Genomic DNA, 27,438 nt, shown 5'->3' on the forward strand with positions numbered 1-27,438 from the left:
TGCCTGGCAGGACTGGGTTTCTTTATTGCCTCTGGCCGGGAGCCGGCGCGGCCCGGGACTGCGCTAGTTCCCTCGGCCCGAGCCCTTCCTCCGTCCCCCCGCCCCCGATGCCACCTCCGCCCGGGGGTCTGCCTCCCCCAGCCCCGCACCGGCCTCTGGACCGAGCCCGCCGGCGGCCTAGGGGGAGGCGGAGGGATGGCCAGGGCGCCCCGCACTGACCCGGGGGAAGGGGCGGTGGAGAAGGGGGTCGCCACCTGGGCGCCAGCGGTGGAAAAGGCGACGAGCCGCGGAGCTTCAAACGCCTCCGGAGGCCAGCGGCTTCCTCCAGGGACTGTCCTTTCTCCTCGGGGATTCCGCCCCCGGCCCCACGCAACCTTCTACTCCAAGGCCCCAGCAGGCCGTCCCCTTTACAATAAATTAAGGAATCTCCAGCTTCCGCTCGATCTCTCGGGAGAGGGGAAGAAAGGTTTGACACAACGAGTCCCTGGGAAGGGCCACAGCCCCCGGCCAGGGGTGGGCACAGGGCCGGGTCCAGGATTCGTCACGGCGCCCGGGCCTCACATCTACAGAGTCCGAATGGCCACAGGGTAGAGCAGGGACATGTGCTCGGCCCCCTTGATGGGCAGCTTGCGGCTGGCGTAGTGGTGCACGATTTCAGGGACGCTGCTGAAGGGGGGGCTGTTCTGGCCCAGCACGTACTTGTGTTCCTTGGTCCGGGACAGCTTCATGTGCATGAAGCCCTGACTGCTCCTGGGAAGAGGAGAGGACACCCTGGTGAGTAGGGGCCCCCTCCAGGCCCCTCCCCACCTCCACCCCTGCAGCAAATGTGGTTGTTCCTGGCCAGCTGTGTGGGGAGGTGACTAGGGAAGGTGGAGGTCAGTCCAGAAAACATGGAGGAGGCAGAGGGGATTTTTGTGAGTAGGTAACAGTAGGCACTGCCTGTGTGGTGAGGGCACTGGGTGTGCCACAAATGTGTGTGTGTGTGTGTGTGTGTACAGGGTGTGTGCAAGTGGAAACTCTAGCAACCAACCACTCTCCCTGCCCCAAACCCTGGGACCCAGACACCAGTGCTCTCCAGCCTGTATGGCCAGGGCTGGTTTACCCTCCTCATCTCTGAGCTGTGGGGGAGGACACCTGGTGACTCACGTGGAGACACAAACATCCTTGGCAAGACAGTGTGTGGATAGATGTGATAACCAAGTGAATCTCGGTTGAGGTTCTCTCTTGCAGAAACCAGGGGACGGGGCGAGCTGCTCTGGAAGTCCCTCCCAAATCAGGGAAGGCTCAACTGCCTTGTCTTGGGGATATCCCCTTACCCTCCTGCTAACTGGGCCTTGGGCCAAGCCCCCAGCTCCTCTATCCCTTCAGCCTGCAATGACATCATTGGTGAGGCTGTAACTCCATTCCCTCCCTCAGAGAGGAAACGATCCACTGCCTCTCCCATCTCCCTGACACAATCCAGGAAATCGACATTAGTGCCTGGCCCTGCCCACAAGACAAGGACCCTGCCGCTCAGAGCTCTGGCCAGCTCCCAGCTGTCTGGACACCCTCTTAGAGAGAAAGCATGGGGGTGGGGCCCCAGCAAGAACAGCATCTGCCCAAGCTACCACAGGCAAGGAGGACACAGTGCTTGGGGGGCCCTGAAGCCTGCATACTTGTCTCTCCTGGCAAGAGCCTACTTGGAGACAAGTGCAGGGCTCAGAAACCAGTATGGGAGCTAGGGCCAGTGAGGAGGGGCAAGCCTCATTTCCCTCCCCTGCTTGGGTATCAAGAGGCCTCTGACTGGACCCACTTCCCTAGGCCCATAGGTAAGTGAGTGGGGGAGAGTGGGTGACTGAAGAGAAGAAACGGATGGCAGGAAAAAACAGGCCTTATCACCCACCCTCCCAATCCCCTCCCCCTGCCCCAGGATACAGTGTCCTAAAGCCTGCTGGGGGCCCCAAGCTGTGTGTTTGGGGGGGTGGCAGGCATCCTTCTTCTGTAGGCCTGAGATAACGGCTGAGGCTGACAGTGACCACACAGGCCCTGGGCAAAGGAGCTAAGGGCTGGAGGAAAATGAACAGTTCCTGGGGGTGGCAGAGAGCGAAGGCATTTCCTTCTCTCCCTTCTCTCCAATGGGAAGTCCCTCTCCCATTTACCCTATGGGCCCCGGCCCAAGTTGTGGGCAGCAGTTTGGGCCTTGCTTTCCCTCACTCTCTCAGTTTGGAGATACCCCCATACCCACAGTCCACTTGGGATAATCACCTCTCCCAAAAACTGCATTATATCTTCTCCCTGAGGGAGAGATCTGGCCAAAAGAGGAACAGTGTGGCAACAAGCCTCCTTCTGGATAACTGACCTCTTGGGACAGAGTCCCAAGCAGAGTCCTTGCCCAACCCTTAGGAGCCTGGGTGGGACTAGCTGGGCCGCAGGGCCAGAGCTGACATGGCTTTTGGAGGAAGCTGTTTAATTACCAGTGAAAGCCCTTGCATTACAGAGAGCAGAGAAACCATAATTGTATTTCAGAGAAGCCATTTATATGCAAACGAGGCTCCGGCAGACAGACGCCAGTGGGGCCAGATCTGCCTGGGCTGTAGTAGCATCCAGGTCTGCCTCCCCCCTTACTCCCCAGGCTAAGGCTAAGCCCTGCCCTGCTCCCTTCGGGGAGTCAGACCCTTGCCTTGGACTGTCCAGACTTGATGAGAGGAGGAGCTATCCAATGAAATAGTGTCGTTCTTGTGGTCAGACTGAGCCGGGTCCAAATCCTGCCTTTGGCACTTTATTACCTGGTAGCCCTGAGTAAGTCACATACCTCTTTGTATTTATTTCTGTCTATAAAAAAGAGATTCATCTTGCAGGTTGGTAGTTGGTTTGGAGAGGGTATATACACTGCTCGGCACATAGATGCTCTATGAATCTTAACTATTAAAGCAATACACATTCCTAGTGTTATATCAAATTTTTGACAGACGAACTTTTCCTAATGCTCCTTTTATGATTTTATGATAATTTGCAGAGTATGAGAGCTACGAGAAACCTAAGAAGTACCCATCAATGCATTTTGCGAAGGAAGAAACCAAGGCCCAGAGAGGTTACATGATTTGCCTAGGGTCACTTGGCTGGTTTTATTGAGCCCAAGAATAAAATTTAGGTTGACTGGCATTTTCCCATGATCTTTTAGTTGAAGTTGAGTAATTATCCTCAAATGTAGCTGTTTAATAGTCCCAAACTTCTGTATATTGCATTTGTTTGAAGTGGGGGTATACCTGTATTCTAATGCCCGTGGGAAATGCGGTAGGAGGTGGTAAGATGTCCCAGTAGCGATGAGGGGTTGTGAATGGACATACCATTCTGACAGGCTGCCATGTGGGGTGCAGGGGCAGAACTCCCAGGTACCAAGGGCCATTCTGCCGGGATGGCCTAGGAAATCAGTGCTGGTCTGTGTATATCTGCTCCCTAGGACGAAGGCTGATGGGAAGGGAGTGCCCTGCCTCCCACTCCTCTTCCTGGATCCCTTAAAACTTGGTTAACAACCACTAGCACCCAGACCTCCTGCCCACTTCTTCCAAGTGAACAATAGCTTTGTGTCCATTACTCCACCCCCTCCCAGGACCCCCAGCCTCCCCTCAGGCAAAGTTCCTATCTCCTCGCCTGTGTTTCAGGAACATCTTGGACTGCCATTAATAAAGATGACGGTGATAGTTTACGTGGCACTTAACATGGTGTTAAGTGCCTCCCATGTATTATTTCACTTGATCCTTCCCTATAGGTAGATATTATTATTCCCTCATTTTATAAAAAAGAAAAATGAGGCCCAGAGAAGTTAAGGAGTCCCCAGGCTACATAGCTAGTAAGTGACAGAAACTTTCTGAGCTGGACACTGTAGCTTGACTGTTTCCTCTAACGGACTCTAGGCACCTTGAGATCAGGAGCTGAGCCTCAAACCACTCCAGATCCCCAGGGCCTGGCCCAGAATCAGCAAATGTGCATGTAGGGGATGGAGTTCTCCCCAGCTTGGCTGGGCATGGGGAGAATGTTGGAGTCTCCTCCTGTCCTGCTTGTTGTCTTCCCAAGGATTCTCCTTGGCGCCATCCTGACAAGCAAATCCTGCCTAACACCGGTAGTTGGCCCACCCCTACTCACTTGAGGGACAGGGAGAAATCATTCTTGCTGGTCTCACTGTTGCGCACCAGGTAGCTGGCCTCTTTGCACAGCCGGAGCAGGTTCTCGGCATCTGTTCGACTGATGGCCCCGTGGTACCAGCTGAGGACAAGAGAGAGGAAGGGGGGCATCTCTGCTGGGTCCCTCGCTGTCCAGGCCCACCCATTCTGGGTGTCCCCTGCAGGCAAGCCAGTGGCGGGAGGGGAAGGGAGGGGAAAGAGTCCCCAGCTGGACACAGACACTCACACCTGGTTTTCCAGAGGCAGTGCTGGGTCTGTCCACTCCCCCAAGGGGCTGCTGGGCTCCATGCCTAGGGGCTTGGCTGACTTGGGGTTCCCTGCAGAGAGTCGGGGAGGTAGCCGCCCCTTCTCCTCCCGGCCAGGTGACAGGCAGCTCTTCTCAGATCCTTCAAACTGGGCTGTGGGGAATATACCGGTCATAGACTCTGAAGACCCCAGAGATAGAGCCCTATAGAATAACCAGTGTTCCACCCCCATTTTCTGCCAAAAGGGGTTCAAAGGAATGTTCTGGAAGGGTGGGACATGCTCCTGGGCTTGACTGGTTCTGGGGACAGAGTCCTGGGTCCACTCCCTGGTTGGGGGTGGGGCTCCGCCCTTCTGTGCCATACTGTGCCTACCAGTCCCTACACTGTGGGAAGAGAGGGGACAGGAGCTACATGAGAAACCACTTAAACTTCTCCCTGTGGAGCAGCTGCCTGCCTTCCCCTATTCCATTCCCCCTCGGGGTGGCTTCACCGCTGATAATATTGTTTCTTTCTCCTCCTCAGAGTTCATTACCGTTCTCCATATCACCCTGCCAAGCCATTCTGTAGAAATGACTTATCGATTTGAGAACAATTATCCGATTCCCCTTGGTGCCATCCTGACAGGCTAATCCTGCCCAAAGCCGCCAGCACCCCCCCCGCCCCTCCCCCCCCAAGGTCGCTGCCCACAGGCTCCCTGCCCCCACCCGGAGGAAGCCAGCTGAGGCAGCTCTGCCCTCCTAGCCCAGGGCAGGCCTGACCACTGGGCCAACACGAGGCAGGGAGGGAGCCAAGGGGCCACATGGGTGCAAGTGCACATGGACAGGCAACAGAGACCCTCCTCCATCCTGTATTTACAAAATACCACCCCCCACCCCACCCCCGCCTCGCTCAGGCATAAATGTACAAACAGGTGTTCACAAGCCCTTGGCTGCCCATTCTGTACAAAACTGAACAAAGACTAAGTGTCCAGTGCTTCCTTTCTCCTTATTTGGGCTTTTTCTCTCCTTCTACTACTTTCAGGCCCTTATCTGTCTCTCAGTCACCAGATGTAAGGATTAGACCCTTCTCTTACTCACAGGAGTCAGACACCTGTGCTATCATCATCCCCACCCCAATAGTCATTTGCATTAAAGTCGTATGCAAAGAAGTGAATTTAAAACAGTGGATTTTTGTGGGAGACCCCTTCCTCACACCTTTGGGAGGAAGGAGGGATGTGTACTTTGTGCCCTTTCTCTTCCTCCAGGATGAGGGAGATTCTTCCCAGGTTCTCCAAACCCTGCCCCACTTCTGCTCCTCCAACCCAAGCCCACAGGGCCTGAGGGGTGAGGGGACCTGTGACCCTGGCCAGAAGCTCCCACAGGACCCACCGCTGCTGTCCTCCAGGCTGGGCTCAGGGAGGGGTGAGGCTGGACCGGAGATGTCCCTGTCCCCATCAGGCAGGGAGGGGCTGCTGTCCAGCTGTCCCACCGGTGGAGGCCAAGGTAGGTCTTTGATGACCTTAATGTCAACTGGAGCCAGTAGCAGCAGGGAGAAGAGACACAGACAGGGACAGAGACAGAGAGAGAGAGAGACAGAGAGAGGCAAAGGTTGAGACACCAAAACCCAGAGTCAGGACACAGGATAGCCTAGAAAGGAGGAGGGTCAGAGTAGAGGCGAGGGTGGTTTCTTAGGGGGAACAGGACCATCAGGGGGCTGGACGGAGCCACAGTGATCACACCAGGCTAGCTTAGTCCAAGGGTGGGAGGCACAGATAGCAAATAGGATGCAGTCTTGCCCTGCCAGCCGTGTGGGTCCCCTTCATTTAAACCTTCATAAGCCTCCAGGGCCCAGAGGGACCAGGAAGGAGGAAAGGAGGAACAACAAGCTGCCCTCACCTCCCAGCACCACACCCAGGTTCCCATGGCCTTCTGGCACCCTCGGACTTGCTGTCCTTCCTCCTTTTCCCCATGGCCTGGGAAGTCATGGGCAGCGAGACTGAGACAGCCCAGTTCCAGGCTGTCAGGAAGTCTCTGATGTGGGGGCAGATGTTTTATTGAAATTTACCCCCCACAACCCTCAATCCTGAGCCTTGACAATTAAGAGAAGGATGCCACTGGCGGCTCCAAGACTGCTAACGAGGTTTCCTAATGACGAGCATAGATTTTCCCATTAAGCAATCCAAACAGTATTGATTCTCCAAGGAGACTTCTGGAAATAAACGGTTCATCCTCAATGGTGCACGCGTTACAGGAAACAAATTAGAAACCTGTGGTTATCCAGTCTGGCCGCCAGGGTGGGGAGGACAGGGCAGAGAGCTGAGTCCAGCTCCAGGATGAGCCCCTTGCCCAAGGAGGGATGAGGGGAGCATGGGAGTGGGGATGGAGTTGAATGACAGTTATATCCTTTATGTTCTCACTCAATCAAGTCCAGGGACTAAAGCACTCTCCAGGCTCTCCAGGCTGTAGCACCACCCACTCAGGCCACCAACACACACCTCTGCAGGGCGGACTCCAGGCTTGGGATAGGCGCTGGGGTGCTTGGTACAGGAGAAACCTACCCTTCATTCAGCAAAGGGGGATTTCTCATAGCCTCCCTCTCCCCACCAGTTTCTGCTCCTCAGAAATCCCCCTGAGGCACAGGCGCCCCTGGTCTGGCACAGCCTGCTACTGGGAGACATGGCTCCCTAATTCAGGGCTGGGATCTCTAAAGGTTACACACAGCCATTTCATTGTCTGGAGAGTTAAATGCCTTCCTCTTTTGTTAAGTGTGAGTATTCAACATATATCACAAGTTTTATCATTTTGTTTGGAATTTCTTTATTTAAAATATACCCAATCTCCCAAAAGGTGGAAGTGGCCTAAGCCTCTTGGTGTCTGAGGGATGCCCCTTCCCTGACCCTGCACACAGTGCTGCACTCACACTGCCCAATTCACCAATCTCTGTGATGCACTCAACTATACCTCCCTGGAGCCCAGCACCTGGGCCTCCCATGGCCCCTGGGGTCCACTCCTTCCACTCCCCTGGGCCTGGAGTGCTGTTCAGAGGCCCCAGCAGACCCACCCTCTCCAACCAGGGCTTACCTGCAAAGGCTTTGGAAATCCGCTCCTTCTTCCACTCCCAGGGCTGGTCATACTCCTCGGGGGGCCTCTCATCATCCTCTGGCAGCCGGGACTCCCGAGGCCAAGGGGTCCCCTCACCCTCTGGGGTGGTCCCCTCCTCCTCTGGCTCATAGGGCGTGTCATACAGAGGCAGGGGCTGAGCTGCTGTCTCCTTGGAGCTCCGGATCTCTGCCAGGGCAAGGCAGGAGGGGAGGTGTGAGAGCAGCCCTGGCTGCCTGGCTCAGCTACTCGGGCAGCACCCTCCCTCAGGAACCCACCAAGTCTGCTTCAGAGGAGATGTCACTGGCTTCAGAGGCCCAGTGGCCACACATCCGGGATCCCTTGCCCTCAAAATACCTCTGGAGTTCCAAAACAATGGGATCCAATGGAGGCAGGGGCAGAGAAGCACCAGTGTGAAAGATAGAAAAAAGATTCTTAGATGGCCAGCAAGGGCTAGGGAAATGAGGCTTACACATTTTGGAAACTGAGGCAGGGTCTCTCCTAATCTACCTCCTCTTGGCTACACAGGTCCAATTTTTCCCTTGCAACCCAAGTAATATACTTGACAATCAGAAAATCCTTTATTGATCAGACACCACTGATCACTCCCTCTTTGAAACTGTCCCTTCTAATAAGTCATTTTTGTGGTCCTCCTCTCTGATTGCCCCTGTTTGGTCTCCTTCCCTGGACCCTCTTTTGGTCTCGTTTGCCCTCATTCCTTGCTCAGTCTCATGGCACCCTATACACTTCCAGTGCCATCAAGATTTTCACTTTTATGTTTCAAACTTGCCACTTTCCCCAGAAGTTCTTCTAGTCTGCTCTGTGATTCTCTTTTTGGGATCATGCACCCCTGTGGAAATCTAATAAAAGCTACGGAGCTACTCCCCCGGAAAATGCGCAAAATTTCACCTATAATTACTGGGCCTTCGTGGGTCCCCTTGGGGTAACATCCATCTGATCTACATAGAGTAGCCACCCTCACCACTTTCTTCCTTTCTGTCTCCTACACTGCTCTCCCTCAGTCCTGGCCCTCCTTCATCCTCTAAATCCCATCTGTTCGGCACCAGTACCTGATGACTCTTACCCTCATCTCTCCACATCTAGATTACTGTGAGGGTGACCTCCACTCTATCAGCTCACGTTTCCATGAGCCCCATGGAATAACACTCTTGACCATGCTCTGCCTCCTTGCCCTTCTCCCAAGAAAGGAGAGCAGCTTATCTGATCACCAGTGGATGCTTGCTCCCTTTCTCAGCTCTGCCTTCTGGTTCTTTCTCCTCCTGCCCCCCGTGAAGGGGCCTATAACTGTCCTGCATGGCCCAAGGCTGAGTGGGCAAGTTTACTTCTGGGAAGTATTAAGAAGCCCATCATGGAGAGATAGCTAAGTAATGTTCCCTAATCTACTTTATCAGTAATAAAGCTGACATTCTTATCTTCATCTGTTTCCTTAATCTTATTTCTCAATGATTTCCAAGCTCAGAAGGGGAAGAAAGCAGTGTTAATTATTGCTCCTTAAAGTCTCAACAGTTTCCACAAATGCTAACTCATCTTTCTGATGCCCAGTTCTTCTAGTCTGTTTTGTACACTGAAGCCTCAGTAATCCCCTTAAAATGTATTTGCTCTGTTTCTACCTTGCTTAATAATCCATATTGCTTTCCTTCTTCTTTTGGAGCAAGTTCAAATGCCCCATTCCAGTCTTCACTGCCCCTTTTTGGCCTCTCTCAACTTGGCTCCCCAGTATGGCCAATTCTAAAACTATCTGCCCCTGAACAAACCTTCCTTTCATCCTGCCTTGAGGCCTTGGCTTGACTCACCCCCTTCCTCCTCTCTGATCACCCACATTCGTGCTCTTTCCCTGGATCCTCTCCTGACCTCTGCTCTGCTCCCCAGGACCAGGTCTTATTCATTGCTCTCTGCCCCTGCTCCTTGACAGTTGACCAGCATCACGTGCATTGCATCTGCTTCTCCAGCCATGTGTTTCCAATTGCCATAAAGATGTCTCACTTTGACATCACATCATCTCAAACTCACCACCTTCTCTAAAGCTAGTGATTCTCTTTCTGGGTTCCATGACCTCTGGCCCATACCACTATCTTGCCCTTCCTGACCCTTGGTTGTGTGGCTTTCTCTACCACCTCATGTCTTAGGCACCACAAGTCACTGCTCCTTTTCTAAAATGACTCTCTTGGGGCACCTAGGTGGCTCAGTTGGTTAAGTGTCTGCCTTCAGCTCAGGTCATGATCCCAGGGTCTTGGGATCAAGCCCCACATCCCTGCTGAGCAGGGAGTCTGCTTCTTCCTCTCTCTCTCTGCTGCTCCCCCTGCTTGTGTGCTCTCTCTCTGTCAAATAAATAAAAATCTTAAAAAAAAAAAAACTCTTGAAGGCAAGGGCCAAAGACCCCAGGTGGTCCATGGTAGACCCATGGTCTCCAAGGATCTAGTAAACGGATCATGGAATCAGCCTTTGTCTTGTGGGTCCCAGAACCTGTTGTACAAATACGTAGGCTTCAGGAAGCAGTCCCCACCCCTGACTCCACCACGCACCAGCCATCATCTTTTGGGCTTCATAGGGCTCCATGTAGCCGTCATTTTCAGGCACCTTCTCGGGGGCTCCTGAAGCTCCTGCTGGGCCTTCACCAGTCTCCTGAACATCAAACGGGTCCGCATAGTCTTCAAGGATTGCCAACTGTGGGAAGACAGTGAGGAGAGCAGGCTTCAGACATCTGAGAGACAGCTCTGCTTCTCCCTAGATGCTCTGTCCATAGGAGTGAGTCCTGGGTAGAATGTCCTACATCCAGAGCCCGAGGTATCCAAGGGCAGGCTCTGAGCTTGGATGGAGATGAGCTCTGGCTCTTCCTTTGCAGGGCTCCCCTTCAAGTCTGTCAACAGAATGATAGATTTTTCTTTTCTGCTAATTTTGTGCCTCTGGGGCACCCCTTAGGTTAAATGGCCCGGATTAAGCTCTGGGCCTTACTGCCTGCCTCAGTCAGAGTCCAGACAGGGCAACAGAGGTATTTGACACCAGGTGGTTCAACAGAGGGAATTAATTCAGAGAGGTGTTGGAGAAGTTCAAAGAACAAGTGAGGAATAGCAGAAAACAGATTAACTTGATCTATGCCTACAAGTTCATTCCCAGATGCTGAACAAAGACAAATTTGCTGGCCATCAAGAAAAGAGCCAAGTACTCACTTTATGGCACAGTTCTACTGGTTTATCCTCAGAACATTCATCACAACATCATGTGAGTATTATCATCCTCATTTTAAGGAAATGGAGGCTCATGGCAGGTAGGGAACAACATGCCCAAGACCATTCTGTATAAGTGGAGGAACCTGATTGGAACCCGTGCCCTTTGTGTGAAATTATGCTGCCAACCTGCCACCAGTGAGCATCTTGGCCATCCGGGGAGAAGAGGCCACCTTAGGACAGCCCTGAGGAGAGCCAGGATTTGAGCTCTGCTGAAAGCCCCTGGCTCCTGATGATAGGAACAGAAAAGGTGGTGCCCTGGCCTCATATCCCACACTGCCCCTTTCTCCCTCACAGGTGGTTCATGACCATCCCTCTCTCCCTGCTCCAGTTCAGGCAGACTGAACTGTAAGCCACACATCCTGAGGAGGAGCTCAAGGTGCTCAGGGCGGGGTGCAGCTGAGGACAATAGAGCCTTTCTCCAAGCAGGGCACTGGCTCCTTGAAGGGGGGAGGCTGAGGTGGAGACACAACCCAGCCCGCCCAGGGCTGCCAGCACCTCAGGGGAAGCACGGCACACTGAGTTGACAGGCATTGACAAGAGGTGGCTCTGGGGCCTGCGGCATGAGGAGGGGCCACTCCTACATCTCCTCTGTGCTTGGTGTGGGCTTTGGGTCTGGGCCAGATCAGGACTGTGGGAGCCAGTTGAGCAGGGAGGCTATGGGGGTGACTGCCTGCCCTGGGTCAGTGGATCCGGGACCCCTAGCAAAGCAGAAATGGAGAAAGGAAACTGCCCACCACAGAAACCCCTCCTGCATGTTTCTTGGGGCCCCCTGTGAGCCCCTCTAGAGGTCTCTGAAGCACATCCCAACATCTCCTAGCATCTCCCCCTTCCGTTCTTCAGCTCCCACTATTCCATCTTTTTCCACCCAAGCCCCCCAGCTCCTTCACCTCCCTCGAATCTCTGCCTGCTTCTGAGAAGACCACCATCTCAGGTCATACCATCCCCACCTTTGGATCATCCCCTAGCCTAGAGTTCTTTGTCCTTTCTGACTCTCCAGCTCTAATAAGCACCTGGCTCACAGTAGGTACTAGAAAAATGTCTCTACTAGACCACTGCCTATTTCCCCTTGGAGCCCTCCCCCCTAGTCCTCCTTTCTCTAGAAATCCACTCCTACCCCAAGCTGCTTCCTCTCAGGCCAAGTAGCACCCACAGCCTCAGCCACCTGACCAAGGGGGCTCTGGAGTTGGGAGCTGGCCCCCAGCCTCACACTCCTAAGTGGCAGATACTTAACAGTAACCAAATCCACAGACATGCTATCCTTAAATGGTGTAATGCCCACACAAAAAAAGCCCAAAGTTAAAGGGATTTAAAGATCCACTTTCCTCTTCGGTTTCTCCCTATCAGCCTTGGATCACTCTGTTACCTGAAAGTTCTATGTTTTGTTTCTTACCAACAAGCTTTTCCCTCTGCCTGGATTAGATTATTCTCTTTCTTCAGAAAGCCTTTCCATCCTCCCCCAAGCAATGGTTAAGTGCCTTTGTGCTGAGCTATTATTACATTGTGTCATAAATATTTGTTTCATCATCTGTCTTCCTATAGACTGTGAGATTCCTGAGGGTAGAAACCATGTTTACTGCTAAATTCCCAGTGCCTAAAAGTGCTCAGTAAATATTTGTTAAATTAGTTCACATAAAACAGGAAGAATGGACAAAGGAAACACTTTTCCTTGTTTATTCGGAAGAGAAATGCATAGCAAATTCAGTGGGGAGATCGGGGGAGAGCACTGAGTCCCCGGAAGCTGCTCAGTGAGAAGCACTTGGCCCAAGCCCCAGGGTCCCCAACTCTACAGACACCCGCCCCTCCCTGCCCAGCCATTCCCTCACCAAACTAGTGCCATTCCCACTGGAGTCTTGGGCTGGGCTTGAGCCATGACCCCTCCCCAGCCGAGCACGGGCTTCCCAAGTGCCAGCCCACAGTGCCTGTGGGCACCCAGGTGGCAGCTCTGTGGGCAGGTCAATGGCTCCTCTGTTCCATCCCTGACTCCACACCCTGCTCCAGGAAATCCTAGCCCCCCGCCCTGGGCAGGTCACCCAGAGGAGCCACCCACAGGGCTGGGAGTCAGGAGCAGAAGCAGAAACACCTGCTGGGAAGGTTGGCAAGATGGGCACCCACCCCGGGCCCATAGGATCCCTGTCAGAGGCCAGGCTTGGCTTCCCAGTGGCCTACAGGTCATGTGAGGAGGCAAAACTGCTTGGTGGGAGAAAACTGCCTCTGCAGGCTTCTGATACCTTTGCTCTATTGTGATTTATTGTTTATGAGACCTTTACCTGACTGCTGTACTCACTGTTGTATACCACATCCATCACAGGGTCTGGCACAAGGTAGGTGCTCATAGCACATTTACTGGATGCTCAAAAGGCCTCCCTCTCCTCAGACTCTATCTTTTGGAGTGACACGGACTCTCAGATCCCCAACTCCAACCACTCTGACAAACCAGTAGCAGCTGCAGGAGCAGGCTGTCAGGAGAATGGGGGGATTTGAATGGGGATCAAAGTCTCCAGTTTGAGGGCAGAAGGGAAGAACTGGCAGGGAAGGCACCCAAAACCAGGGCTAATATTTAGGCAAACCCTCTGTCTGGTTGACAGAATGCTGTCGAAATGCTGAAATACTTCCAAACTAGTAGGCAAGTAGCTGCTGCTCAGAGGCCCCCTTGTCCCCAGGCCTCCTGCCAACCAGATCCCCTTCCTCTTGTCATCCGGCAGGCTCCAGACCTGGCTCTTGTGCCTGTTCCAAATGGGCAGTGCCCCTCCCAGAGCAGCTGTCCTGCTTTGACTCTCTCTCTTGCCGAAGCCTCTCCCACAATAGCTGGCAGGCCCACCATCTGGTGCGACCTTCCACACCAGATGCAGCTGGGCCCTGCTAGAAGTTCCTGGCCCCAGGAACTCTTGGGGTCCAAGGGGAGCTAGCTAGGAGCACATGCCACAGGCTTTGAGCTCTGCAAGGTCCCCAAAGTCTACCACCACCCCTTTCCTCCATTTCTTCAGTTGACATTTAATGTTTGGAAGCCTCTGGTTTTTCACCTGTAGAATAGGGATGGTATTAGTACCTACTTCGTAGGATTGGGAAGAAGACCATGAAAGGGGCAGCCTGGGTGGCTCAGAGGTTTAAGCGCCGCCTTCAGCCCAGGGCATGATCCTGGAGACCCAGGATCAAGTCCCACATCAGGCTCCCTGCATGGAGTCTGCTTCTCCCTCTGCCTGTGTCTCTGCCCCCCTCTCTCTCTGTGTCTCTCATGAATAAATAAATAAAATCTTAAAAAAAAAAAAAAGACTATGAATGTAAAAGTCCTGAGTTCAGAGGCTGGAATGGAGTCAGTGCTCAAAAATGTTAGTCCTGATGATGATCTCTCCTATTCAGACACTAAAGTCCGAGTTTCGGTGCTCGGCAGGGTACACAGATTGCAGCAGTAGAGACAAGATTGGGACCCAGGTCTCTTGACTCTCAGTGCCTTGCCGCAGACTTTCCAGAGAATTTGGGAAATGTGGCATCTTTTCTACTCGTAGATTTAAAATACATTTTAGCATGTTAAAGGCTCTGAGAACTCATGTAGCAAAGAGAGCTGTCTAATTTTGTTTAACTCGGCATTTCTCCAAAGTATTTAACCGTGAAATCCTTTTTCCGCTGAGAGTCTGTCAGTTTTGGAAATGGCATACTATTTGCTTTTCCAAAAGATCAAAATTTGGACCCTCTGTTCCCACTTATTGGAATGCCCTTCCCAATTTTATCTGCCATGGAAACTTCTTCACATGAGACACATTTGTTATCTTTTTCTAATTACAAAGAAATGTCATGCTTGTAAAACATTCAAACATCACAGACACACAATGGCTACCGACAGGCCTCTTAAGGTGTGTCTATGGCCACTTCAGAACTGGGTGGCAAGTGCTGGCCTTAGGGTTCAGGAAATGGTGAACTCAGCACGGAACACACTCTCCATTCCTCCTCCGAGTCTCCTCCCCCTCATTCATCAGCAAATGCTCAGTGAACACTAGCTGTCCCCGGTCTGTAGGACTCCCCTAAGGTGCAGTGGTCCCAGAGCATGGTGCTGGCAGGCGGTCTGCAGTCAGGCTGCCTAGCTGTGAATCTCAGCTCCCCTACTTACTAGCTGTGAAACCATGCAAACGTGACTCAACGTTTCCGTGCTTCAGTCTCCCTATATATAACTGGGGGATAATAACAGAACTTTCCTCGTGGGGTCGTTGCCAGAAGCAACTGGTCTAAAGCATATCAGCTGCTTCCAAATGGTACCAGGCACAAGGCAGGTCCTAGATAACTATCTACCATTATATCATTAAAGACAAAAAGACTAAATTTCTGGGTCCTCCAGGAGCTCACAGTGACAGCCACAAAGCCAGCTCCAAAAGAGCGAGGCTGCACCCCAGGCTGTGGAAGAACCGCAGGCCCACTGCATGTGGGGGACTGGGCTCTGCCTCCACTCTTGCCTAACATCACACTGGTCCTGTGGGGAGGCCCAGCTGGAGGGGGCAGCAGCTACCCTCCAGAGCCCCCCAGGACCCAGCCAGCTGCACCCACCCATGATCCATGGGGCCCTAGCTGTTGCCAGCTCCCGACAGGTGGAGTGCCAGCACTGATTGAGGTATCACTGAGTCACTGGCCAAACCAACAAGTTGCAGATGTCTTCTCAAAGGAGTGAGCACTGGAAGAGTGGACAGGCCTGCCATAAAATCCCCTGGTAGTTGCAGGCCTCAGTAGTACCTTCCCACCCCTGGCCAAGCACCAATGGCAGCAAAGATGGCCAGCCAGGGCCCCAAAGGGTTAAGAGACCTAACCAGTCCACAAAGGTCCCTTCATTAGGACCCTTCTCTTTTCCTCCCTCTGCCTCCATTAAAGGACATGTGCAAGATAAACAGATCAGAACTCCAGACTCTTTGGAAGTCATAAGAAGGAAAATTCAAGCAAGAACAAACTCAAAAAAGGCAAGGACCAAAACCAAAAAAGGCAAGTCTTCTAGGGTGGGAAGTCCCTTTCAGTGTCCAGGCCAGTGTCATTTAATGATATGGAAATCCTCAGTAAACACTGGCACAGGCGTGATCCTGTGATCTTACAGCAGCAGCCCCTACCCACCCTCCTAACTCCAGGGCAGTTATGTCTTGCTGGACTTCAGACACCCTCGGTGTCTCCTTCCCTTTTCTCTTTCTACCGGTCTTTTCACTTGCCTCCAAATTTGGACTTGGAGGATCCAACTCCTCCATGGTGTGGACACCATGTATGATGTGTACCTACTTATAAAAGTTCTTAAAACACTGGGCCCTATGAAACCCTCTAAGAATCTGGGAGCTGGGAGCCTTTTCCCAGAAAAATGCTCATGCACCCAAATATTTGTACACAATCTGGAGGTTCATGAACCCCAACAGCCTCTCCATGAGCTAAGAATAAGAGCCCTAGTTTCAATTCATACAGGGTGCTTGTCTTATTGTTCATACCATCTCTTTTTCTCTGTTTCTCTCTCTCTCTCTCTCTCTCACACACACACACACACACAAATGCGCACATATCTTGGCAGGATAGAAGCAAAGGACACACTGTGCAGATGGTCACAGACAGCTCAAAGCTTCATCCAATCAGGGTCCCTTTCCCATACCCATCCCCCTTTCCTAATTAGACCAGGTTTTTCCTGTTGCAGGTCTGAGAAAAAGCAAGGAGCAAAGGAGCAAAGCAAGGAAGGCCCTAACCCCTCTGCCCAAGTATGGCTTGGAGGCCAGACAGGGCCCAGCACCATGAGGGCCTTCCTGTGGCCAGATGGTGAGGCCCTGCCTGCCTGGTTCAGGGTGCGGTTCCTGCTGCTCCCACACCTGCCTTGCCAGGCCTGCCCAGATGGCCACCCTTGCCCCTGTGCCAAATGCAGTGGTGGGTTTAAGGGAGGGCCAGTAGCCAGAGCCTTGCAGGGGGAGACACTAATGGTCCTAAGCTCCCTGGGCCTCTCAGGGCCCTGTCTAAATCCCCAATCTCTCCTGCCCCCCACAGTCACTCTCCACTGGGCTCATTTCCCCTCAATCTTCTCATTACAGAAGTATTTCCACCCATTTCATCAAACCTCCTGACCCAGGCCCTCTCACAGGGCTCTGACCCACCCAGCACCAGCCACTGGGCTCCAGGAGAAGAAGGAAAATGAGGCAGCTCATCTCACCTCAGGAAGTAACCCAAAGCAACAAGCCAAGAAGACCTGCGTGGCTAAGAGGAGAGGAGCAGAGAGAATCGGGACAAAACATGTCACAGAACAGAAACTCCAGCTCAACAGGCTGGCTCACCATTCAGAGACAGCAACTCTGTGTGAGTGCTACAGGCATGTGCCATCACTTGGGTTTAGAATAAGGGGCTCAGGTACCTGAACTGGACTCTTCCTAAGGGAGGACTCTGGGATCCCCTGAACTCTGCTCTTAAATGAGTGGAGCTACCCTCTCCCAGTGATGGGAAGCTCCAGGTCAGGGCCCGCAGAGACAATGTCCCTGCCCCTGAGCCGGTTTGGATGGTATCCTGGATCCTTCTCATCACACCCACTAAAGAAACCACAGATTGTGTGGCTCCTGGGAGATCCTGCTGGATTTCATTCCTGTCCCTGCAGCTGACAAAGGAGTCAGACACCTCTTGGCCCCTAAGGTCTGAACAGCCCACAGATCACAGAACCAACCCAGCTTGAGACATGGATGCCCTCAGTGAGAAGAGGCTATGGGTCAACCACAGTTGTGTGGACACAGCCCCTTCCTTGGGGGGGGGTGGTCTCTGTGGGGAAATGTACAAAGAGGAGCTGTTGTTAAGGGAGTCTCCGACCTTCAGGTCACCCTAGCAATGGACAGTCACCATTCAATGGACGTATTTCATTCACCCCTTCTTTATGCCAAGCATGTCAGGCACTTGGGAAATACAGACATGAGGAGGACAACAGTCCTTTTTTCTAGAGGAGCTCATGACTTGGGGAGCAAGCATGTTAGGCCATTCCAAGACTGCAGAAAGGAATGCCAGGGATAGCTCAGGCCCATGTGCCAATGGGCAGTGGTCAGGGAGAGGGACACTAACTGGCCAATAGTAAGAACAAGGCTTAATGCTCCCTCTGCCTCACTGCCACTACCAGCATCACATCACCCAACAGTGGGGGACAATTAGGAAGGAGAGGAGCTAAAGGACATGTGATGATAGCACAGTCTCCTTCTGCAGGCTAAGGATCCTGGCCCAGGAGGGGCAGCCATGCCCCATGGCAGGAACTAGGGAAAAAATAATTCACATTCCTGAGGCTTCTGCTCTGACCCTGACACATCTCTCTCATCCAGGAAATAGGGCAGAACAGCGCTCTCTCCACTGAAAACCTCAACCCTGGAGCCAATGGATTCAGACAGGAACTTTGCTCTCCAATCAAATAAAACTGTGTTCTCTGCTGAGGAAAGGGATTAAGCCTCAGAGCTGAGCTTCCAGGGATGTGTGAGGGGACAACAGAGCCAGGACAGCCCACAGAGTCACTGTCATGGAATTTAGGGCTAGAGGGACCTGGAGATGGCTTTCAGCTATCAAGGAGGGAGGCTGAAGTGGGCTTGAGCAAGGGATGGCTTCTCCACCAGAAGCCTCGGAGGCACAGTGAATGTTCTCCAGAACAGTGAATGCCCAAGTCTCCTTTTATCCCACACCTGCAGGTCTCCCAAAGGCTCTAGCCTCCCTCAGAATGGACCTGGGAAAGGAGAGGCCAAAAGAAGAGAAGTGGGCTCAGTAGCTCAGCCCTTTCTGGGCAACAGGTTCTAAACACTGACTGCCCCCACACCTGGGGGGACAAGGGAAGTAAGTAGTGCCGTGGGCCTGCCTGGACCTCAGTGGTCAGTATCCTTGGTGAAGAGCTACAGAGCTACACACGGCCTGTCCTGGCTTCCCGAGAACAACAGTCCACCTGGCTCCAGTACCCCTGGGTAAGGAAGGCAAAGGCCAGCTCTTGCTGTATCCACAGGGAGAAACCCCAGCCCTCACCTCCTTCCTGGGGCTCCAGCACCTGCAAGGATGCTTGGGCTCCCTGAGGAGGAGGAACGGAGCTTTGTGCTGCCTCCGCTCTGGGGCGGGGGTGGGGGGAGGAGGAGGGGGTCAGAGATCAAAGGGCAGGGAGCTGCTGCTGCCGGAGGGCAGAAAGGCCACCAACTGGCGTGGGGTGGGGGTGCTCAAATACCGTTAGAGCAAAGCACGCTGATTAGGCCCCGGGACGAGGCGGAGGGCTGAGACGAAGAGAGCAAAGCCCCTGAGGAAGAGGGTCACTAGTCCTGGGGCGATACCACGGACAGAAGCAGAGTTTGGGGCGCACGTCCCAGATTAGTCGGTCGAGAATTTGAACAAAGGTGAATGAAGGCTCCGAGCCTGCGGGTCAAGGATTAAGATCTTGTCCTCCAGGAACCGTAACACGGAGGGGCCCAGGCCCGGCCCCGGCCAGGCCACCTTTGTCCCTCTTGAAAGCCCCAGACCTCATACCACCTCTCCTCCCGGCCCCCCCGCCCCGCGCAGCACTCACCCTGTCGCTGCCGGCCGGGGGTCCAGAGATCCGCTCCTCGGGAGGGGGCGCTGGAGGGCCAGGGGTCTCAACCCGTATAAGGCGGTGGGGAGGCGAGCCGTGGCGCGGGGGCGGCGTGGGGCCGGGGGCGGTGGGGGTGGCCGGGGCAGCAGCGGAGCTGGACGGCCCCCCAGAGTAGGGGTCTTCGAAGTCGCGCTCCCTCTGCAGCCGGTAGGCGGCCAGGATGTCCGGGGGTGGTGCAGGGGGCGCGGCCGGGGAGGGTGCGGGGGGACGGTAGTCCGGCTCGGGGGGCGCCGGCTTGCCCCCACCTCCGCCGCCGCCCCCCCCGCGGAAGCCCAGATGCTCCCGGAGCCACTTGGCGACCCCGCCGCTGCCGCCCCCGCCTGGGCCGGCTCCCGCTCCCCCGGCGCCCCGGCGCGACCCCCCCGGGCCGCTCCCCGCGCTCCCCTGCGCCCGCTGCCCCGGGCCGGAGCCCGCCGGAGGAGCTCCGCTCAGTAACATGGGGCCAGCCAGACTGAGCGAGGGGAGCTCGGGGAGCTCGGCGGCCGGCGGGGGGCGGGGCGGGGGCGGAGCTCCGCCGGGCGGCGGGGGGGCGGGGCTCGTGGGTAACAAGGGAGGGGCGGGGTTCCGCTCCCGATCGGGGTCGGCCTCCCCCTGCCTGGGAGGAGGGGGGGTGCGGGCTTCCAGCGGGTGTGGACACACGGGAAGGAAGTGGGCGACCCCCAACGCGGGGGATGCGAATCCTGGACCGAAGGTGAGTCCTCCACGTGTCCCCACACGTGCCCCCGTGGGGGCGCACCTGTCTCCATCTGTCCCCCTCCCCGGCTCGCAGCTCACGCGCGGCACCTCACACGTCTGGGTTCCCAGCGCTTGGACGCCTCCCTTCCCCCAAGGCCTCCTAACTGGGAAATATCCCAGGAAGAACAGCTAGGGAGGGCGAGAGGAGGGGCTGTTCCGTACGACGTGTGTCTGTGACAATCCCCTCTCTCCCGCGCACCGTGGGAGCCCCACCTACCGCCTCCCACCCAGCTGCTCCCACTGCATTGCTTCCCGATCCAGACAGACACATCTCACATCACAGATAACCAACTCCCTAGTGACACCCACTTCTCCCGTGTCGTTTCCACACACGCCCTGCTCACATGCAAACAGCCCTTACGCGAACGAACGCCTCCCACCGACGGGCGCCGCCGCTTGGAGCAGGCCCACCCGGCCCCCCGGCGGCAGCAAGCACACACGCAGAAATCCCTTCAAGTCAAACCCCAGGTTTCGTTGTCAATCAGATTAGTGACAGAATAGAAACAGACAAGTCGATAAATCAAGTCTAGAAACAGTTCCAGTGTTGTCTATCACAACCCCTTATCCTCTCGAGAGGCTCGAGGCTCCGATGCTCAAGCGATAGGCATTTTTGTTTTAGAAATAAAGCCTGTTTCTCCACAGAAATAATGTAGCCCTGAAGCAAACGCCAACATTTGCTTTTGGCTCTGCCGAGAAGGTAGCAGCTTCATCTCACCATCATCCCCCCTGGGCACTGCCTCAGTCTCTCTCTCATCCTTGGGCTCACATCTGCCATCTGAGGGAGCAAAGAGCCACATTAGGCTCCAAAGGGGAAGGTGGCTTAGAGGAAGAGGAGTAGAGGAAGATGTTGAAGGCAAAACTTGGAATCCCCTAGGAATTCCAGGGCCGAGGTCTCCAAATATTTGTTGGGTTTCTGCTTTGTGCATATTCTAGTTGGCATTATAGGACAGTGCTTCTCAGACCTTAATGTGAACACAAATCTTACCTAGGGAACTTGTTAAATTGCAGTTTCTGATTCTGTAGGTCTAGCTGAGGTAGCATCCCAGACTGTAGTTCTAACAGGCTCACTAGTTATCAGATGCTGCTGATCCCCACCCTCACCCCCAAAACATACACACACTTAGAGTAGTAGGGTTGTAGGAGACACTGATTCAGGAGTCCAATAGTCGTGGGCTCTAGCCAGATCTGTGGACAAGGTACTCAATACAACTGATCCTCACTTTCCTTATATCTGCAAAGGACATAATAATTGTTGTGTGAGGATTAGACAATGGACAATGAACAGGTTTTGAAACCTGTGAAATGCTTACAATGGTAGGTGTCAAATGAAGCCACGTTTGTTTAGAATGTATGGAGTTAAGCTGCTGACAGCTCAGAGGAACCAAATCAATTGAGTCTACACAAAAGATGGCAGGCTTCATGAGGGAAATAGACCCGAGCTGGGTAGGATTTGACCAGATGAAGCAAAAAAAAAAAAGCAAAAGGTCACTCCAAGTTATGGGGTTAACATGAGCTGGGCCAAAGCAATGGTAGGAAGCAGCATAAAGAAGGGGAGGATTCCTGGTGGAGAATAATAGGAAAAAATGTTAGATGAGGAGGAGGGTGGATATCATAAAAGTAGAATATAAATGATATTTTTATTTATTTTTTTAAATGATAATTTTAAAACTAATACCCTATGTGCACCTTGCACTTCCTGTTATTTTAAATGATCTATTAGTGCACTTTCTTCCCTTTCCAGCATATGGACTCATGGAAGCAGGCTGTTGAGCCCCTCTTGGGGACCAAGCGGCTTGCTAGGAACCCAGGATATAGAGGTGAGGTGATCACAGCAAGGCTCTCTGAGACTTGGGTGAGTTTCGCCAGATCCAAAGTCTTGCATTTCAAGCATTATACCATAAAACCAGGATTCTGTAGGGGAGCAGGGTGCTCCCATGTCTTATTGCAGAGCCTGTCATGTGGCAGGAGCTTAACAAATGTTGAAATGAATAAAGATCATTTCTCTTGTTCTTATTTTTATATAGCTATAATTGTGGCATACACAATTTTATGTCCTTATTTTTTTTCACTTAACATTGCATAGTTCCCCATTTTTATTGTGAGCTTTATTTTCTTCCATTTTTTTAAAAAAATGTCAAACCTACAGACAAGTTCACAGAAACAAGTACAGTGAAAATCTGTATATCCTTCACCTAAATTCACTACTTTTTTTTTTCAACATTTTGCCATATTCACTTTATCCCTTTCTCTCTTTAACTTAAATGTTTGATGCAAGTTGCAAATATGACACTTTCACTCTAAATAATTCAGCAGCCATTTCCTAAAAATAAAGAATTCTCCTACAGGACCATATGAACGCATCCACAATAGTGTTGTCTATTATGCAGTCCATATTAAATTATTTCCATTTTTCCCCTTAAAATGTCATATATATATATACACCAGATTCAGGATTTAACCAGGACTCCCCCCTATGGCATTTGTTAAGTTTCTTTAGTCTTTTAAAATCTTGAACAGTTCCCCATTTTATTATTGTTAATTTGTTTTTCAGACATTGATCATTATGAAGCATCCAGGGCAGCTGTCATGCAGAATGTCCCACATTCTGGGTTTTTCCAGTTTCCTCATGATTCAGTATAGGTTAGACATTTCAGAAAAGACCACTACATAGGGGATGTTGTGGACTTCCCACTATGTCACACTGGTAGGCCCGTAGTGCACATTTGTCCTTTTATTCGTGATGCTGGGCTTGATCACTTGGATAATTTGGAGTTCATCAGATCTTTCCTTTACAATTTAAGGGTAAGCTGTCATGGGATATCCGAAGACCTTTGATTATTTGTTCCCAACAAATAAAATTATTTGCCCAGTGGTTTTTAGCTTCCATTGATGATCTCTGCTTATATTTGTTATGATGCTGGGGATTGCAAAATGGTGACTCTAATTTTGTCATTTCTTTTATTTATTATCTAGTATTCTCTTGTAAAAAAAAAAAAAAGCTGCTGCTCTGCTGCTTCTCTGTCTCTCTGTTTCTCTTTCATCCCCATGGTCTCAAAAATTATGTATTTATCTATCTATTCAGTGTGATATAATTTGTTACCATTATTACTGTTATTCCTTTTTTTTTTTTAATTTATTTATGATAGTCATACAGAGAGAGAGAGAGAGAGAGAGGCAGAGACACAGGCAGAGGGAGAAGCAGGCTCCATGCACCGGGAGCCTGACGTAGGATTCGATCCTGGGTCTCCAGGATCACGCCCTGGGCCAAAGGCAGGCGCCAAACCGCTGCGCCACCCAGGGATCCCTGTTATTCCTTTTTGATGCTCAGATTGTCCCAAATTTGGCCAAGAGGAGCTCTTTAAAGAAGCTTCTGTGTCCTTTTGACTTGGTCCCATCAATCTTTAAGCAGTTAACTTGTTTTGTTACAGAAAATATTTCAGATTTGCATTTCCCCTGCTGCAGACCCATAATCAGTCATTTTTTAAGAGAACTTTACTCCTTTTAGTTGGAAATGGTATTTAAAAGATGACCTAATACTTCATTTATGTGCTTTTGATACTTAAAAAAAAACAAAAAACAAAACTATTCAATATATCATCAAATGAGCATATTTTAGTTTAGTTCAATATTACCTTATTTATTGAGCATTTGGGACATTTGCACTCTCTTCCCTTCTAAATAACCTTAATAAACATCTTTACACAGATAACTCTTCCAAGTTTAGGATTATTTTCTTTAGCAAGATTCCCAGAAATGGAATTATTGGGGGTAAAGGGTGTACATTTATTTCTTTTTTTCCTGAATCTTTGATATACAGTGCCTAGTTGCTCTCGTGGAAGGTTTTTATTTATTTTTAAAAGATTTTATTTATTGACACAGAGAGAGAGGCAGAGACACAGGCAGAGGGAGAGGGAGAAGCAGGCTCCATGCAGGGAGCCCGATGTGGGACTTAATCCCGGGTCTCCAGGATCACACCCCAGGCTGCAGGCAGCGCCAAACAGCTGAGCCACCTGGGTTTTTAAAGTCAACAATGTTTTTTTAACATTGTTTGTTTAACAGTGTTTTTTAACAATGTTAAAAACAAGGTTTTTAAAGTCAACAATGACTTCTAAGTGTCAAACTCAGTGATTTTATCTTATTCCTCTTTCTCCTTTGCAGCACCTGAATCTACTGACCTCTATCCCTGAACCCTTCTTCTTCCAAACTTTCTCTAAATGACAGTTATGGTTTTCCTTTCTTTCAGGCCACGCCCTTTCCCTCCTTTAACCTCCTAAATTTGTGCATGTCCCAAGGCTTAGTCTTTAGCCTTTACTTTTCTTAGGGGGTTCTCAGTGGGGTTCCCTCACTTTTGTTTGTCTGATTTTGGATGCCCAGTCCTCTCCTGAGCTCTGATCTCTTCTGGGTTTTGCTTTCTTCTAAGACTGGTCCTTGCCTCTTGTCACCAGGCTTGCTTCAGGCCTATCTCTGTTCACAAACTTATCTTAGTACAAACATATCTTAGTACACTCACATATGTATGCACTCTGTTCTTTGAGATTCTAGATATAGGTGGAGTTTCATTTGGGCCTAGTTTTCTAGTTGTCTGATATAAAAATAACATGGTTCTGTTTTGAAAGAATACAGCCTGAGGTACAATCATGAAGTAAACTGGCCCACTTCACTCATTTATGGGCTCCATAAGAAACTTCTATTCAAATATTTATGGAGTGGCTGTATGCTTGGAACATATACATTGTAAGATTCAATTCTGCCTTTGATTAACTTGAATTTTCTAACATTAGTGGCCTGTAATTTAAGTTTGATCCTGATAATAAGATAATAGATGGAAGTGAAAGGTTTTCAAATGCACTACCAAGTCAAGTCCCTCTTCACAACCCAAAATTTAGGATGCTACCCTGCCCTTCCAACATGAAATCAAAATAGGACTCTTCTCAACAGAGCCCAGGCTCCCATCCAAAGGTTTTTTAAAGCACAATAAGGAATCCCTTTTCCCTATCTCACCAAGTCAGCCATCCCTCACCAGTCCTCAGCAGGATCCAGGGGCTGGGGAGAAAAAGGACAGAGTCGGTGGGTGGATATTACCCCCCAGTATGTGTACTCTTCGTTGTAAAGGGAGATTGCCTATTTGTGTACATATATCATAGCAAATTGTGTCTGACTTCTGGGTGTGAGGGCAAGGAAGGGAAGAGGTCGTTTGTATTATGCAAGAAGGGGAGAGGATATATATATATTTTTTACATACGTGCTATATAAATGTTTGTTTATACAAAGGTCTCATGGAAAGATATGAGGGAAACTGCAATAACTGGTGGATGAGGTGAAGAACTGAGAGGGACACTTACTTTTCATTGGGCTTGTGCACATGTATTCTCTATTTAAACATAAACAACTCAATTTTTAAAAATTCATGAAAGGGAAAAAAAATCGCAAGGTCACGGGGGCGCTGTTTTGCTGCTGCAGAATGACTGGGACACTGATTTCCAATTTCTTCGAGAAAGGATTAGAACTGCTGTGAAACTGAATTCGGAGCCTTAAGTGCGAATTACTGGAGGTGGCGATCTGAGGGGCGGCTCACTCTTCAAGGTAGAAAGACGCGGCGGTTCATTTCGAGAAAATGAATTGTGATCTCTGCAAAATATTATCCGTGGCAAGACGAAAGGTTAAGAAAAAGGCGGGCCCCCTTGCCGTGCCATTGTTCCCACAATGCCGTGACTCGGATTCGAACCGAGGTTGCTGCGGCCACAACGCAGAGTACTAACCACTATACGATCACGGCGAGCTACCGGGGACCTGCGGGGCTGGCCTTCTGATTGTCCTCTTCAATAGTCATAGGCGTTCGCAGGCTGCACGTCACCGAGGGACCCACCTATGGGGCGGAGCTCCGGCCGAACGCTAAGTCCGGGAGTGCGCAGGCGCGTTGCGCCCCAGCGCGTCGCTCGGGTTCTCAGGCGTTGGCCCCTTAGCCACCGGAACACACCCGCTGAGGAAGGGTGGGCTCCTTGTGAATGAGGTGGGAGTTTAGGGGGGACCACTTGGGCGTGCAGGGACGGGACTGGCCGGATCTCTGTTCACAGGTTGTGTAACTCGCATTCCTAGGAAGATGCCCATCTCCTCCGCCTGGGAGGTCTTTGCGGCGGGCGACCCGGGGCGTGAAGGCGGCGCTCCTAAGGGGTTCCCGTCCCCGCTGATTCCCCGAGGAGTGACCCAGCATCTCCTCCGCGGTGGTTGTGGCCGCCCAGCCCCCCTCCCCAGCACTAGTTAGCCACGCAGAAAGGGCTCAGTGAACGCATCTCCCCCGTGCCCGTCCGCTCCCCATCAACCTCCCTGCAGCTTCTCTCCGGGCCGGACGGCCCTGACAGCCCTGAGTGCTCCCTCTCGGTACTCCCGCCGGACCCGGTGCCCACCTCCGCTGTGCCCCGGGCGGCAGCGGGCACCACCAGTCCGGTTTTTCTTCTTGTCCGCCAGGGCTCCCGCCCCGCGGCGCCTAGAACCAGGCCGAGTCCCCAGCAGGCGGAGGCTTTTTGCTCAACTGAGAACGTGCCGCTGGTTCTAACAAGAGAATCCACCGCGACCACCTGTCTGCTCTAATCATCACCCCCGTCCCCTGCAGAGTCACCGGAGGGAGGTTTCTAAACACTAGTCGTATCCTTTCACTCCTCCACCCCTCACCTCCACCCACAGATGCAGGAAATTCGTCCACCTTTTCCAGCTCATCCCTCGGCGATGTTTCTCATTCCTGAATTACTTGCATGCATCCATCCACTCACTCACTCACTCAACAGGTCCTTTCGAGGTGGGGAAGGGGGTTGGATTTTTAAAGAGGAATTGCCAGTAGTTCCTTTTTGAGACCTCCTTCATACCTTTTGCACACAAGATTATCCTGGCTGCTCGGCAAATTCCTTTTTCTGCCTTTATGAGCTACTTCGAAAGTCACCTCCTTTGCAAAGGCTTCTCTTCCTATTCTTACTGGGAGTCCTTTTCCAGCGAAGCCGTGAAAATTCGTACATATGCCTATGACAATGATCAGCCTTGTGAGCGCCTCCGTGCTTTGTCCCCAGTGAACGCTATGGCGGGTGGCCCGAGTAATGGGAAGCCTGCATTCTTCGGGAGTCCAATTTAGCCAGAGCCGGCGTGACGTAAATGTCGTTTTCAACTGTCACAAAGGGATTGGGATCCATTTTCGAGAATGTTACAGACTCGAAATAAAAATGGAGGACGGTGATAAAAAAAAAAGCCAGATCCCTAGCCGTGTCATTGCCTTTCGCAATGCCGTGACTCGGATTCGAACCGAGGTTGCTGCGGCCACAACGCAGAGTACTAACCACTATACGATCACGGCGAGCTACTGGGGATCCGGCCTTCGGTTTCCTCGCCTGAGTTCTTCTCTGTTGAAAGCCCCGCCCCCTTGTCACG

At 51.9% G+C, this 27,438-nt stretch overlaps 1 protein-coding gene, 1 long non-coding RNA gene and 2 other non-coding genes across 7 annotated transcripts; 1 reads left to right on the forward strand and 3 right to left on the reverse strand.

Annotated features, from left to right (window-relative positions):
- On the reverse strand, positions 1–27,426 carry SHF (Src homology 2 domain containing F). Of its 4 annotated transcripts, none has more exons than XM_049104010.1 (7): positions 26,886–27,426; positions 10,026–10,167; positions 7,465–7,671; positions 5,773–5,913; positions 4,387–4,558; positions 4,123–4,242; positions 1–750 (listed from the first exon to the last, which is right to left on the reverse strand). In XM_049104010.1, exons 2-7 carry the CDS (start codon positions 10,057–10,059, stop codon positions 564–566), a joined length of 861 nt encoding a protein of 286 aa, XP_048959967.1. In that variant the 5' UTR covers positions 10,060–10,167; positions 26,886–27,426; the 3' UTR covers positions 1–563. The 4 variants fall into 4 exon arrangements, with proteins under 4 accessions (XP_048959967.1, XP_025328701.1, XP_025328702.1 ...); XM_025472916.3 differs by lacking the exon at positions 26,886–27,426 and adding an exon at positions 19,228–19,743; XM_025472917.3 differs by lacking the exons at positions 5,773–5,913; positions 26,886–27,426 and adding an exon at positions 19,228–19,743.
- On the forward strand, positions 19,846–22,899 carry LOC118352958 (uncharacterized). The gene is made up of 3 exons (XR_004810991.2): positions 19,846–19,981; positions 21,767–21,842; positions 22,577–22,899. It is a non-coding gene; the product is annotated as an uncharacterized LOC118352958 (long non-coding RNA).
- TRNAH-GUG (transfer RNA histidin (anticodon GUG)) lies at positions 25,730–25,801 on the reverse strand. Its single transcript has one exon. It is a non-coding gene; the product is annotated as a tRNA-His (tRNA).
- Positions 27,293–27,364, reverse strand: TRNAH-GUG (transfer RNA histidin (anticodon GUG)). Its single transcript has one exon. It is a non-coding gene; the product is annotated as a tRNA-His (tRNA).
- Positions 27,427–27,438: the final 12 nt, after the last annotated feature.

The sequence above is a fragment of the Canis lupus genome, chromosome 30, assembly GCF_003254725.2.
Source record: "Canis lupus dingo isolate Sandy chromosome 30, ASM325472v2, whole genome shotgun sequence".
Classification (NCBI taxonomy): domain Eukaryota; kingdom Metazoa; phylum Chordata; class Mammalia; order Carnivora; family Canidae; genus Canis; species Canis lupus.

What these genes read in the sequence shown, in the direction of transcription:
- SHF (XM_025472916.3), bottom strand. Translation starts at nt 19,728, where the DNA reads ATGTTACTGAGCGGAGCTCCTCCGGCGGGCTCCGGCCCGGGGCAGCGG. An exon ending in GATTTCCAAAGCCTTTGCAG is followed by an intron (nt 5,914 to 7,464) that starts GTAAGCCCTGGT and finishes TACTGGCTCCAG; the next exon opens with TTGACATTAAGGTCATCAAA. An exon ending in GATTTCTCCCTGTCCCTCAA is followed by an intron (nt 751 to 4,122) that starts GTGAGTAGGGGT and finishes TCCTCTTCCCAG; the next exon opens with GAGCAGTCAGGGCTTCATGC.